Source organism: Vidua chalybeata, chromosome 1 (genome assembly GCF_026979565.1).
Source record: "Vidua chalybeata isolate OUT-0048 chromosome 1, bVidCha1 merged haplotype, whole genome shotgun sequence".
Lineage (NCBI taxonomy): Eukaryota > Metazoa > Chordata > Aves > Passeriformes > Viduidae > Vidua > Vidua chalybeata.
Genome location: NC_071530.1, coordinates 114199021 through 114213575, shown reverse-complemented (window position 1 = coordinate 114213575; position 14555 = coordinate 114199021). Strand labels below are relative to the sequence as shown.

The 14555-nt window shown below is 46.0% G+C and overlaps 1 protein-coding gene across 1 annotated transcript in view; it reads right to left on the bottom strand.

The window, feature by feature from the left end:
• XKR4 (XK related 4) overlaps window positions 1–8912 on the bottom strand; it is a 210778-nt gene extending 201866 nt beyond the window's left edge. Inside the window, exon 1 of the mRNA XM_053955953.1 lies at window positions 8077–8912. Coding sequence (XP_053811928.1) covers window positions 8077–8912 — 836 coding nt within the window. The remainder of the gene's footprint in view (window positions 1–8076) is intronic.
• Window positions 8913–14555: the final 5643 nt, after the last annotated feature.

Here is a 14555-nt window from a genome sequence, read left to right as displayed (position 1 = left end):
TTCATTGCTTTCTGTGCATGTGTAGATCTCTCTACAGATAACTGATGTCTGGTGCTTGATATTTAAAGGCACTTTCCTTGGTCCTGCAGGAAGCAATCCACAGATCCTATGTAATATCCATGGGAAAGCACCACTCAAAGAAGTTGGCAGGATCCTGGAATAGATCAGATGTTTACATGAAAACATCCCATTAAAGCAAGTAATGTTGAAAACTGTGGCAATGCTAACCTTCATTTTTTAGGGCAGAAACCAATCTGATATATAACTGCTGATAGAGATAAGGAAAACTGTCCGTCCAACTGTAGGTTAATTCAATTTTTATTCACCATAAAACATCTGCATCTTTCTCTGGCACCATCCTTGGTACATTAGTCTCATCTAAGTCACACCTTCCAACTTTAGAAGAACAAAAAGTAGATACTCTCCCTGTCATATCATTGCCTGCTAAAATTCCTTTGAAAACACCCCACAAAACAGTCTCACTCCATGTGCTCCAACTCGTGACATCAAATCATTTGTGACTGATAACATTAACCACCCCCACTGATTATCCCTGCCAATCAAAAAGATTTATATGGCTCGCAACACAAGCCTTTTACCATGAACATACTGAGCAACACAGGCTTGCTGTCAAAGGAAAGGTAATGAAAATAATAACATAATATAGCAATTATTTTATCTTGGGGGAAAAAGTACATTATAACCCATTTCAGCCATTCAGGCAGGGAAACAGAATGAGAAGGAGAGTGATAAGAAACCACTTCAGCAACCAGAGTCCACGGGGAGATGATAATTCATGTTATGGTTGTCAGAAAATTCAGGTAAAATCTCTTGGAAAAAATATATACCCAAGACCTATTATTTTTTAATTCTAAAATTTATGAAAAAATGCTTTAGAGTACTCTCTTTCCTGTCAGCTTATGCCATACTGATCTCTCACATTTTTATTTATCATTGTTCAGATGACTACTCACTGCAGTAAGAGTTTATCTAGCATTTTTTCTGTGTATCTAACATTTTTTGTGTGAATTTTCCCAGACATACAACACTTCTGTTTGCCTGCCTGCTTCTACAGTTTCTCAAGCAGTCACTTAGGAAATTATTCAAATAATTCCTCTTCTGTCAGTGGCTGAAAGGAAACAAACTGGAGTTAGGTACATAGTTAGGAGTATTAATTGATATTCCCATGCCTTTTCAGAATCTTCTTCCTTTTCTACATGCTCCCTCATGTAGCCTCCTTTTATTTTAAAAATCAGGTAAATCAAAGCAGATTTTTATAGCCTGTTTGCCCCTTCCACACCTATATCCACTTGACACAATGCATACAACTGACAACTGTGCTAAAATTGACAAAAAAGGCACCACTTTGTAAATATACTTTAGCAAACAAAAATTTCTTCTTGAAGTGCAAGTAAAAGAGCTATTGATTTTGTCTATGCCTGACAAATTCCTCCCAAACAACCTGTTTACTGAAAATGTAAGTCACTGTTGTGATTTATCTCCTATACATTAAAAGCTACACTAAAAAAGCTACATTAAAAGCTCATTGGAACAGAGAGACAGAAGAACAAGGTAACACCAAGTGACAGAGGAATTTATTTAATTTTAGTTTTATTAGAGCTTTTGTATCTTTGTGGCCAAGTCAGTTCTTATGGACAAATATTAATGACTAAGCCAGCTGACAAGGAGAATACTCTTCTGAACAAGTTAAACTGTGATGTAAATAACCTGAAGAATGAAGGAGGATAACTGAGGCTACAGATTATGCTGTAGCATTACACGTTCTTGCTTTCCCTCAAGAGATGTGGACATACAAACTGACCTTTCAGAAATAAACACTTTCTCTGATGTAAGTAACAGAAAATAAAAAACAAAACCAAAAAAAAAACCCCTCATCTGGTTGCAAAGAACCTTCTGCAAGGTTATAACATTTAGAAACAAATTATGATGTGATGCATTTCTTTGAATTCATGGTATGTACATACAGTCATTTGTTCACAGCACCAGAGGACTCTAAAATAATAGCTATATATGGTGACATGAAAACCTCTGAAACACAAACCCCTGTAATCTTACCAATTTTCCACTCTTGGAAAAAGGTAAATATAAATTCTTCCCATATATAAGTTTCTAGAAAGCATTCTGTGTATAAAATATTAGTTTTCCTACTAAGCCGGTTGTGTGATCAGAAATCAGTTCTTAAGCAGTCCTTTGAAAATCTGAAAACTTATGTAACTGATAAATATTCTCTACAGAGAGAACGCTTGTTAATTATTAAAGTACAGTATCTTTCTTCTAAAGTACATCAGCATCTTTTACACATAGCTAAGGTTATTAGAATAAACTGAATACCAAATCTGATTTGTATGCAGACTTGTAAGGGATTTTTAAGAACATAGTAAAGCTTCACTCCTGTGTTTCAAAAAAAATATGAAAGGCACAGACTTCATCTGCATACCACTGTCTTCAGAAGAGAGAAGAAAAAATAATGAAAAAAAAAAAAAACAGGGAATGAAAGCAGTATAAAATTTTGAATATTTATTCTGATGAATATATTACCAAGGGTTTAAATGTGGTCATGCCATTTACAGGCTGGGCTGCCCCTTCTAATCCTGCTGAGAGGGAAAAAACCCACAACTTTATTTCCTGTTTCTGACAGCCCATAACCTTTCCTGAGACCTAAAGACACAGCAAGCAAAATAGTTAGTCAGTAGGATTTTAACTCAAGCACTGCAGTACCTCAATAAAAGAAATACGGCATTGCTGAGTGGCAGCATTCCGCTACACTAAGAGACAGATGGGGAGGATATGCAATAATCTTGTCTAGGAAATGGTTATGATTCATAAATTTGGACTCCATGTGACAAATTATCTGACAGATTTCAAAACAGTGAGAAAAACTGGTGTCAGATTGAGATATTATCACATCTTAGTGTGAAGTCCAGTGGCAGCTGGAATTATTGACCACATAACTACACCAAACTCCTACATTGCTACTGAACAAAAGTGTCAAAAACTACAATGTAGATCAAAAGTGTGAAAAGAAATGAACCTGTTTAAGTTTGGAGTTGAGCTAAGACTGATGATGTTTTTCTTAATTTGAACTACCTTGCTCGCCCTTCCAGTTTAGCGTGTCAGTCATGCTCAATGGTGAGCACCTGAAGAAGTCATCAGGATTTCTCACATGTAGGGCAGATACCCCCTTTTCCTTTTCTTTTTTCTTTTTTTTTTTACTTCTAAGAGTGTCAAGTTATTGCAGAAGTGAAGCTTATGAGCATAAGCAATGACATTTCTTTAGCAAATGATCCAGACCTGTGAAGAATGTTTCCACAGGGCACCAGAGAAATTTCAGCTGACCCTGGTCTCAGAATCCAACATCACCTTTACAACCTTGCTCCAACTCCTTTGTTTTTTTCTGAATAAGAACCAGGAAGGATGAGGAAAATAATGGCTTCTTTGTACTAGACATAAACAGATATAGCCAATCCATAGCATAATTTATCAGGGAGTGGGATCCACTTAGGAACAGACACCTGTCCTGGACAATGCCACCAGGAAGGATAAGTAAGTAACTTGATGTCCTCCTCCTTCTCTAGGTGTTTTCCCATAGAGCAAGTAAGTCTCAGTCAAACCCCCTTACTCTTTTGTGAGGGATATACTTAATTAGCTCAGTATTGCTTCAGCTATCCAGAAATAATTTTAAAGGGTAATTTCAAGTCCTTTTCTTTCCAATGAATCACCCTTCCTCTGGCCTTGTTAGCTACAGAAACTTGACAGTTCCCTTTCAGGCACTTTGACTGCAACCTTTCATACAAAATGACAGACACTGTGGGAACTCCCAAGCACTCTGAGCACCAAGGCAGCCTGCTCAAACCACCCTGCTGCAAGGCACAGGAGATGTCTCAGGGAGCTACTTCTTGCTATCCAGACACCACAAGATGGGCATCAGTAAGTCCTCCAGTCTCCTCCTGCTGTTCACTCAGCTTCCCACCCCACACTCTTCCCAGGGCTAACTCACAGGATCCCTTTACCCAGCTTCAGAAGCATGGCTATCTGAATCCTGCCAGACCAAAGGAACCTCAGCCAGAATTTTTTTTAAGGAAATGACCCAGCTCCACAGATGCCAGATGAACGTTCTGATCTCTTACATCTGGTCACCAAGTCCTGCTATCCAGAGCAAAATCTGAAAGTCATGGCAAAGCCTGTGAAGTTTAGTGAATCAAAGGGATGCTCAAGGGCAGTGGTTACACACTCTCAGGCCAGGTTCAAAGGGCAATAGTTATCTATATCCTACTGGTTTATATACCTCTACAGAGGTCCTTACAGACTCTAAAAGCATCCACTTTCTTTTTTTCCTTTCAACGGGATAGAAACACCCTGTGTATTGCATCTTCCTTGTGCAATCCAGCCTGTGTATTGCATACCCCCCAGAGTCTACTACTAATAAGAGAGGTCTCTCACAGCACCTGCCTGGGAGAAGAGGGCTCCATAGTGTGGTTTCCATGGCCAAATATTGGCAAAAAGCAGAATACACCGGAAGCATGGATAAGGAAACATATCTGTATCTTTCTCAAGGCAGAATGTCATCAGTGATTGTATTTTACCATGAAATTAGCTGCCAACAAATGCCTAGTTCCTGCACTCTACTGTGGCAAGCAGATCCTCAGAGATTTCACTGGAATTTTAAAAGGTGGACACTGCTATCAGGAAGTCCATGAATAGCCAAACCACAGAGGGAAAAAAAAATCTTCAAAAAGGAGCCATTTGATGTTCCAAAGTTTTTTAGGGGGTAAAGTTACACCAATTTCAAAAGAAAAAAAATACAATTTTATTCAGAATTAATTGGCAGCTTAGCTGCTCCTGCAGCTCCCCTTTTTCACACTCAAGGAATAAAAACTGTTTTAGTAATTTTAGATTGCCTACTTCTAAAATTGTTCCATATCACATTAAAGACCTCATTCACTTCCCATTAGCACATTTTAGTTAAAATTAATACATAATAATTTTCAATGATCTGGCTTTCAGTATGTTTGTAAACAAAAAATTAATCTCAGAGGAAAAGCTTTGAAATTGTTAAAAGTCATTTTTACAGAATTAATCACTAAAACCACATTTTAACAAACTTTTTATTTAATTCAAGGATATTAAGAGCACTGAGACTGTCAGTTGTACCTCTCTTTCCTCAGGATGGCTTCCTTAAACAAGCAGTTGACACCATTGCCCCCAAAACCTTTGGCAATGGGACAAATAAAGGAAAATTGAAGACCTCAGGATTCAATTAATTTTAAGAGGAGACAAAAAACAACAAACATGAAAACAAAATGGTCACCAATTTCAGTAGCTTGAGAATCAGACCCAAGCAAACTTTCTCCTCATTTCGTGATAAAGGACAGACACATTACTGTCATTTTTACTTGTGGGAGATTCAGTGCAACAAGTAACAGAAAATTTAAATGTAGTTACAGGACAGCTTTAAACAGGGGCAAAAGAAAAAAAAAGAAGGAAGAATCTGAAAGCTAAGAAGAAACATAATGAGAGGCACTGAACAAAGGGTGACAGGTTTTGTCACCTGTTGGGATGGTGACCCCAGCACATGTGCACTTGTGGTGCTCATACAGGCAGCTTAGCACGGTCTGTTCAGCTGTGTCAAAGAAGGAGTTAAGTCTCCAAACACAGGCAACTGGAAAACACTTTAGATCATCTTTCAGCCTAAATACCTTGAGCTATTTTCTCAAGGCAGTGCCAATGTTACACAGTGGAGTAAAAGTTCTGGACTATTAAGTGTCCGATTAGAGATACTGTTTCTAGAAAATTTCTACAGATCATGTTAGTTCTGACACCATGCTTATGTACAGAGTTTCTCAGGGTTTGATGTGACCTCTTCTCTTTGGGACTGATTATTAGCTGTAGCTGTCTCCTAAGGCTCTCCCTAATCAGGAATATATTTAGGGAATTAAAATGGAGCCACTTTAATCAATTATGAAGTGCTGATATGAAACATTCCATACTGCTGACCATATAATTTCTAAGTTTGTGGAAAACTGCAAATAAATACTACAAAGTTACTGACAGATAGACAATTTGATGGCTCTGTTTCACTAAAAAAAAAATTTAAAAGTGTAACAGGCTAAACCATAAATAATGTCCTAACATGCCTCATCAGTTTAATATTCTGGTAGTCTTACACTGCTGCACATAAAACATGAAGAAAAGCTACATATGATCAAAAGAGACTCATCTAACTTTAAATATAGAGGACTAGGTGCTTTTGCAAGGAGGAAATCTCATGTTAAAAGACATTGTGCTGCATCAAAAAGCAAGCAGCCGGAGAGCTCTAAATCCCAGATGCCTCATCTGACAGAAGTGCTGTACAGTATTGGATCCCACCCTGCTCCACCCACAGCCCTCCCTGCTCTTTGTGTTCTCCAACACAGAGTCGTGACACCAGACCTTGTAAAACTCTCTTCTCTATCACTCAGCATGATCCACACTGTTTGACTTCTATATGTATGAATATCAACATGAATTTCTAAGTACATTTTAAGCCACTGTACTTATTTCTCTATCTCTGCAGGGTAAGGACTAAACATTACACAAAACCCATCACATTCAGAAAGTCCTAAACTTAACTTGTGCTAAACAAGGTAGAAGGTAGAAGATAAAGAAGCATACAAACATTCAAGATTTGAAACAAAGCATCACTTTTTGTTCAAAATTCTTCTTCCCTTTCTAGTCATGTCTATGTTAATATGAGCACACCTGTAACCTTTAGTTAGCTTCACAAGTTTAGAAAATTAAATTTGTTACAATGAACCAAATACTCTGGAAAGTGAAAGGTACTTAGTTGTGGCATTCCAAGATCTTTGGTCAATTATCTAGCAGCACTTGGGCTCCTTGGTGCTTAAGGGCCACAAGCAGAACTGAGCTGTACTGGATACTGTGCTGACAGAGCAAAAGACTCTCACAGCACCAGAGGACTCTAAGGTGGACTCTCATCCAAAAGGATGAGACAGTTATTAAAAGTACCAGCATTAGACGTTTACAGTAATGATAAATTAAACTCCCTAATGAAGTAGTTGTGAAAAGTCCCAAGTGTTTCCAAAACAGAAGGATGACATAATTTCTTTCCATCCATCAGACAAGAAACACAGAAGGTATTTTCCACTGTTGCTTTAGTGCACTTACCCTACTGCATGACCTTCTCCAACACAACATCTATCTTCCAAAGTTTTATGTGAAAGTTTTACCTCTTTATACACTATGCCTTCTGAACTCTGCACTTCTCAGGCAGCACTAAATGTATTTGCAGGGCATTCAGCCTCCATATGAATCTTTCCCAGAAATTTGCTAAAACTGAAGGAAAACTTTACTTCTGAAAACTATGATGTCATCTCCCTTTTCAGCAAGTGCCTTTCCCAACCCACTTCAGCACATCCTTTCCATAATGCACAGTATGTAACTTGTAGATGGTTTTGAGAACTGCTACTCAAAAGTTTGATTTAGAAGATGTTCCTTTAATACATCACGTATATAGAAAATGGATATGCATAGCAAGGAGATGACTGTTCGCAGCATTTGTACACATAAATCTCAAAACACGGCATCAGGGCGTTACAGGAAAGTAACTTCACTGACAGTGAAGTTCCCTGCTGGCGGCAACGGTGTGCTGGCCGCATGTGAGGAGACCAGGAGATGTGCATTACGGGGGTATGCCCACTTTTCCCCACCGCTTCCCTTATTTTACCGAGCCTCCGGCGTAGGTTTCCCAGGCGGTTCTGGGCACCTGGCGCTGCGCGGGCTGGAGGCAGCCGGGCGCCTCCCGGGGCGGTCACTTGTGCAGCACAGGACGCTGCGGGACCCGGCGGGGCTCCCCTCGGCATCCCGCGCTCGGTCAGCCCTGCGGGAGCCCGGTCACCCCGACGGCCCGGCGGGCCGGGGCGCGCTGTCCCGACGAGGGACCCCGAGGTGGGGCAGGCGGCCGCTCGCCGGGCGCAGTCCCGCCCGCGGCCGGGCGTGCTCCCCCGTGGCCAGGGGCTCAAGCCCCGGCCCCCGCACCGCCCTCGCCCTGCTCCTCACCTCCAGACCTGCCCCAGCTGCAGGATGTGGACGAGGGACTGCAGGAGCCAGATGCAGAAGGCGCAGGACGCGGACCGGCCGCCGCCGGCGCGGGGACCGGCGGCGCCGCTGCCGGCGGCGTTGCTGCTGCTGTTGCTGCTGCTGTTGGTGGCGTTGCCCTTGCTGGCGGTGGACGCCTGTCTCTGCGGCGTGCTGGGGCGAGCGGCGTCGATGTCCGCGGCCGCGGAGCCGCTGCTCACCAGCAGCTTGCTCTCGGCGGCGGGGCAGTGCCCGGCGGCGGCGGCGGCGGCGGCGCTGTCCTCGGTGCTGAAGTCGTGCGCGAACCAGCGAAAGCTGAAGACCTGCACGGAGAGGGAGCCCAGCAGCACGAAGAATAGGGTGAGCCCGAACCACCAGCGCTGGCCCCGCAGGTAGTAGTCGACCGCCAGCCAGATGTCGGTGCCCACGTCCGCGAAGTACACGGCTAGGGCGGCCAGGATCCAGAGGCAGTCCCACAGCGAGTAGCGCCGCTGCTCCCTGCCCAGCCGCAGGCACAAGGAGGACGAGCCCCCGCCCGAGCCCCGGGAGCCCCCGCCACCGCCCCCTCCGCCGTCTCCTCCTCTGCCGCCGCTGCAGCAGCAGCACCGGGAGCCGCCGCCCGAGCCGTCCCCGCCGCCGCTGCAGCACCCGCCCCCGGGCGCCTCATCGTCGTCGCTGCCGCCGCCCGGCCCGGCGCCCGCGGGCAGCCCCGGGGCCAGCGCCTGCACGGAGCCCGAGTGCTCGGAGTTCTGCAGCGGCGTGAACGCCACCTCGCCTCCCTTCTTCATCTTCCGCCGCCCGTCCGACTTCGCGGCCATGATGCCTCCCTCAGCCCCGCTGGAGAGCGAGCGGGAGCAGCGAGGGCTCCTTTATCCCGCGCCTCCTCCTGCTCCTCCTCCTCCGCCTCCTGACTCCTGCCTCCCGCCCTGCGCCGCCGCGGACCCGCCGCTCACGGCGTCCCCTGTCCCCGCTCCGCGCCGGGCTGCGCGCCCGCGGGCGGCTCCTCCGCGGCGGCCGCGTCCGCAGCGCCGCCTGTCTGTGGGGAGCCGCGCTCAGCCCGCCCGCCCCGCCGCCGCCTCCGCGGGGGCCGGCAGTGCCGGGGCCGCCGCCGCCGCGCTCTGCTCGAGCCGGGAGCAGGCAGGGCTGCGCTGCCCGGAGCAGCGCATCCCGCACTCGCCTCCCCGCCCGCCTCCGCCCGCACCCGCCGCCGCCACCACCCAGCTGACTGACGCCGGGAAAGAGGATGACCTCATCCCTCTTCCCTCGCTGCCACCGCCCCCCGCCCGGCACCGGCACCGGCACTGGCGCAGGGGCGGGGAAGGGGGCGCTCGGCGGCCGGGAGGGGGAGGGCGAGGCGCTGCCCCGAGGGTGCGGAGCACGGCCCTGCAGCGGCGGGGGCAGGCGGTGTCTCTTCTGCCCGGCCCGGGGAGGTGTGCACGGCGGCGGAGAGCGAGCGGGTCGGCGGGGAGAGGTGGGGTGTGGCCGGCTCGCCCCGGGGCCGGGGCTGCAGAAGCAGGGGTTCGCGGCGCTGCCGCCGGCTCCGCTTCTGATCTCCGGTCTCCTCCGAACATTTTGGGTTGCGTCTGCCCCGCCGGCGGGGGGGTGGAGTGGCGGAACGCGGCTGGGTGCGGACGGGGCGGCCAGGAAGGCGGGGGTCCTCCCGGGCTTCTCCCTGCGAGCGGGTATTCTAGGGCTGGGGGGAGCCGCCGCTGCTGCCGCCCCAGCGCGGTGACTGGGGGCAGCTACGGGCGGCGATTCCCCGCCGTGCCCCCCGACGCGCGCAGCGGGACGAGCCCGCACCGCGGAGCCGCGCTGAGCGCCCGGCATGGCGAGTCCCGCGCGGGGCGGCGGCCGCTGTCCCGGCCGTCCCGTAGGAAGCGCTGCCGACGCTCCCCTAACTTTGTGAAACGCTGTTGCGAGCTGCAGTTCTCGGGTTGTGCCGTGACTCACGCTGCCTCAGAGGCGTTCGGGGGAAGGTGAGGAGACACCGTTTTATTCCGCCACCTGGAGAAATTGTATTTTAGGCGTAAAATTTACCAGGCGAACTCACGACGCCTTTCACCGCTCCCCGCCCCTTTCTTCGCAGCCCCGGCTGTTCACAGAGCGCGGTCGCTCCTCAGAGCTCACCCGAGTGTTTCGGCAGCACTTGCTGGCTCCGCCGGCAGTTCCCAGCTCGGGGCGGGGGAGCAGCTGAGGTCGGGAGCAGCTGTCCCGGGCGGAGCCGGCGCCACTCTCCGCGGCGAAACACAGACTCCCAGGGCGGCCCGTGGCAGCCGTCGCCCTCGGAGCCCGGCGGGGGACACAAGTGAACGGTGGCTACCCGGTCACGGGAGGCTACCAGCATCCGGCCTCCGAGAGTCACACGGGAATCACAGGGCTCGGGCTGCTGGCGGGGTAGGGGCGCATTGACCGCCCTCTCTGTCCTCCTGCTTCTTCAGCCATACGGGATGAGCAACTAATTGACCTCTTCACCTTTTTTATTTTTTTTTTTAAGCCTCTGAAATATTTTATGATCATGCCCTCTTCCTTCTTAAAATAGAGCAGTGAGTTTGTTCAGCCACGTTGCTGGAATATCTTAATAGGAATGGCAGTGAGACTGATAGGGTAGTGTTATGTTAAGCTCTGTGACTAAATATAGTCCCTTTAACTTCATTAATTAAACAGAAGAAGTCATACGGACAGCTGAGAAATCTGCCTTCTAACTCTTAAATGTACTTGGTAAGTATAAAATTGCCTTTAGGAAATTAGCTTTTACTGATATATACCCCAGATTTCAAGAAAAGACTGCAGCATGCATTACTGTATTCAGAGTGCTGAACACACAAAAATCAAACTTTGGAAGTTGAAAAGCACGCATGAAACTAATTTGACTAGTTATTTTGCATGTTATCACACAATAATCTTTTAATTACATTGTCACATAATGGTTCTTAAAAAATACACATTTGCTATGCAGTCTCTGTTACAATGGTGTAACTGCACTTTATATCTATTAATTTTGGAACCCTGTATTTTATTCTCATTACAATCTACATGATCTTTCTTGCCTGAGACTTGAAATACAAATTGCTTCTTTCTCAAGATATCTTTTAATAATTCAGACAGCACCTATATATAATAAAATATATTCACTTAAGGTCCCTTTCAACCCAAACCATTCTATGATTCATTCTATGATTCCAGGATTACCTTGTGAGCAGAGAAGTTCTTAATGATAAAGCTAATTTAGCTGTGAATTTATGGTTTATAACCAACAAGTTTTCGGTGTTACTCTATTTCATAACATGGTTTGGGTTTGAAGGGACTTTAAAGATCATTCAGTTCCAATCCCCTGCTGTGGCCAGGGACACCTTCCACTTGACTAGGTTGTTCAAAGCTTAGTCAAAGCCAGTCATCTAAACTGTCCTTGAATACTACCAGTGATAGGGCCTCCCCAGCTTTTCTGGGGAACAATCTGTTCTGGTGCCTCACCACAGTCACGGTAATTGTTTTTTTTTTCCCTAATATCTAATCCAAACCTGCCCTCTGTCAGTTTGAAGCCATTACCACTTGTCCTGTCACCACATGCCCTTGTAAAAAGTCCCTCTCCAGCTTTCTTGTAGTCCCTACTTGTAGACACTACTTTCAGGTAGTGGAAGGTGCTATAAGATTTCCCCAGAGCCTTCTTGTAGTTATGTCTTCAATAAAATGGTTTACTGTACACTGTAGGTTACTTTGAGTCTGTTTGACATATACAGGTCTAAAAGATGCCACAAACTTTTAATGGAGGTTATAGTGTGATACATGAGTGGCAGTAGGGGAACAACTGTGCTCCTAGAGCTGAAATCCTGACCTAAATTGCTTGGGCTGCAGCTGGGGTAAAGACTAACTCAAAGGTGTCAGATTTGAGAAGGAGAGAATAAAATGGAGATCTGGGTCCAACATACTAAAAGGGCAAAAGGTGGCTCTGAGCAATGCAGGAGATATTTAGGAACATAAATGGTGTCAGTCTCAGTGTACATCATCTTCAGAAGTCATGGGATCCTGCTTAAGGCTACTCCGCTGCTTGCCATTGGAAAAGGTAACTGCTGGGGCCAAGTGTTCTTACATCCTCCCCTCCCTGCTCTATATGCGAGACAAATTTTCTGGTATATTTGCCCTGAACCACTTCACTAAAGAATTTGATAGAACTAGGAGCTGACCCATCTTCCAGGAAGACTTCAGTTCACTACAGTGGGTTCAGACCTAAGATGTGTCTGAAAGGTAAATCTGAAAGATGTACAGTTTGCAAGACAATTTGTTGTGGGTGAGGGGACAGTTTTACACTTTCTTTCCTATATATTTTCTCCTCTCCTCTCCTCTCCTCTCCTCTCCTCTCCTCTCCTCTCCTCTCCTCTCCTCTCCTCTCCTCTCCTCTCCTCTCCTCTCCTCTCCTCTCCTCTCCTCTCCTCTCCTCTCCTCTCCTCTCCTCTCCTCTCCTCTCCTCTCCTCTCCTCTCCTCTCCTCTCCTCTCCTCTCCTCTCCTCTCCTCTCCTCTCCTCTCCTCTCCTCTCCTCTCCTCTCCTCTCCTCTCCTCTCCTCTCCTCTCCTCTCCTCTCCTCTCCTCTCCTCTCCTCTCCTCTCCTCTCCTCTCCTCTCCTCTCCTCTCCTCTCCTCTCCTCTCCTCTCCTCTCCTCTCCTCTCCTCTCCTTTTTTGCTTCTTTTTGTTGGTTGGCTAGGTTTGCTCTGTTTGGATTCAGCTACTGTTGCATTTGTGAGGGAAATATTATTTCACACTGATTTTCATATTAACAATAGCTGTCTGTTACAAGAAAGGCAGTGCAATAGATGAACATTTAAACTTAAATTAAAGGCTGTTTGATACTTGATAAGAGGAATGTCTTCTGGTTTGTTTTCTCTCTTTAAAGATAACAAATGAAAAGGATCCCAAATAATAATAATGATAATAACAACAGAACCAAATTTCCTCTCTGTTAGACTGGCATAACTTCTGTGGAGCTGTATCAAGGCCAGAAGTGTTTGTATACACACTGTGTACAAACCAGCATGCATTCAGCAAGCCAATGTTGTTACTAAATCTCAGAAATTATTAATTACAAAATATAATTGAAGGACAAAAATGAGATTGCAGACATAAATACATATTTCATAAACCAGATACAGACAACCAAGTGCATTCATTTCTCATGTAAAGCTAGTTTTTCTCTGAAGGAGATTTTATTCATGACTTCCTTTTTCCTCTCCTTTCTTTAAAGACATTTTAATGGGTATCACTACTTCTGCTTTTTTCTGAGTTACAACTATTTCCCTTTTTTGACCCTTAGAATCTTGGTCTACTTCAGGAATACTTTTTGTGTGTGTACATATCCTTCTGTCATTTCATTGTAGACAATTATCAACTCAAACCTAAATGTCCAGGAAACAAGCTGCCAATCCTCTTATCTTTACTCTAAAGTATTTTTTAGTTCTTCACATCCTAATAATGATGTTTTTGCATCTCTTCTTTAGCTGTGTTGTACAGACTGCTTTTTCGAAATACACACAAACTTTTGCTTGTATATCTCTCATTTTGCCATTAGAATATCATTATACTCTACAGGTCTAATCAATTTTTGCATGCATTCTTTAAAATTATTCCAAAATCTATTTTCTTTTGTTTGGCAGTACTTTTGGCAATTGCAGTTTAGTGCTTTAGTTTCTGCACTTTCTTCTAGTTCAGACCAACTGAAGCATTAGAGTAAGCTCATTGTACTTGGATTTGACATCCTCTGGAAGTATTCTGGCACAAAAGCCTGCCTTTCTTACTCTAGTCAGTCCTTTAGGGAGTAGTTCTACATCAAGAAGGAGTTGTGCATAATCCTGCTGTCCTGGCAGGGCTCGCAATGCTGAGCAGAGCTCCTGAGCAGCCCCTCTTAGAAACAAAGGAAGTCCTAAGTCAAAAGTCTCCCTTCCTCCCTCCCTCCCTCCCTCCCTCCCTTCCTTCCTTCCTTCCTCCTTCCTTCCTTCCTTCCTTCCTTCCTTCCTTCCTTCCTTCCTTCCTTCCTTCCTTCCTTCCTTCCTTCCTTCCTTCCTTCCTTCCTTCCTTCCTTCCTTCCTTCCTTCCTTCCTTCCTTCCTTCCTTCCTTCCTTCCTTCCTTCCTTCCTTCCTTCCTTCCTTCCTTCCTTCCTTCCTTCCTTCCTTCCTTCCTTCCTTCCTTCCTTCCTTCCTTCCTTCCTTCCTTCCTTCCTTCCTTCCTTCCTTCCTTCCTTCCTTCCTTCCTTCCTTCCTTCCTTCCTTCCTTCCTTCCTTCCTTCCTTCCTTCCTTCCTTCCTTCCTTCCTTCCTTCCTTCCTTCCTTCCTTCCTTCCTTCCTTCCTTCCTTCCTTCCTTCCTTCCTTCCTTCCTTCCTTCCTTCCTTCCTTCCTTCCTTCCTTCCTTCCTTCCTTCCTTCCTTCCTTCCTTCCTTCCTTCCTTCCTTCCTTCCTTCCTTCCTTCCTTCCTTC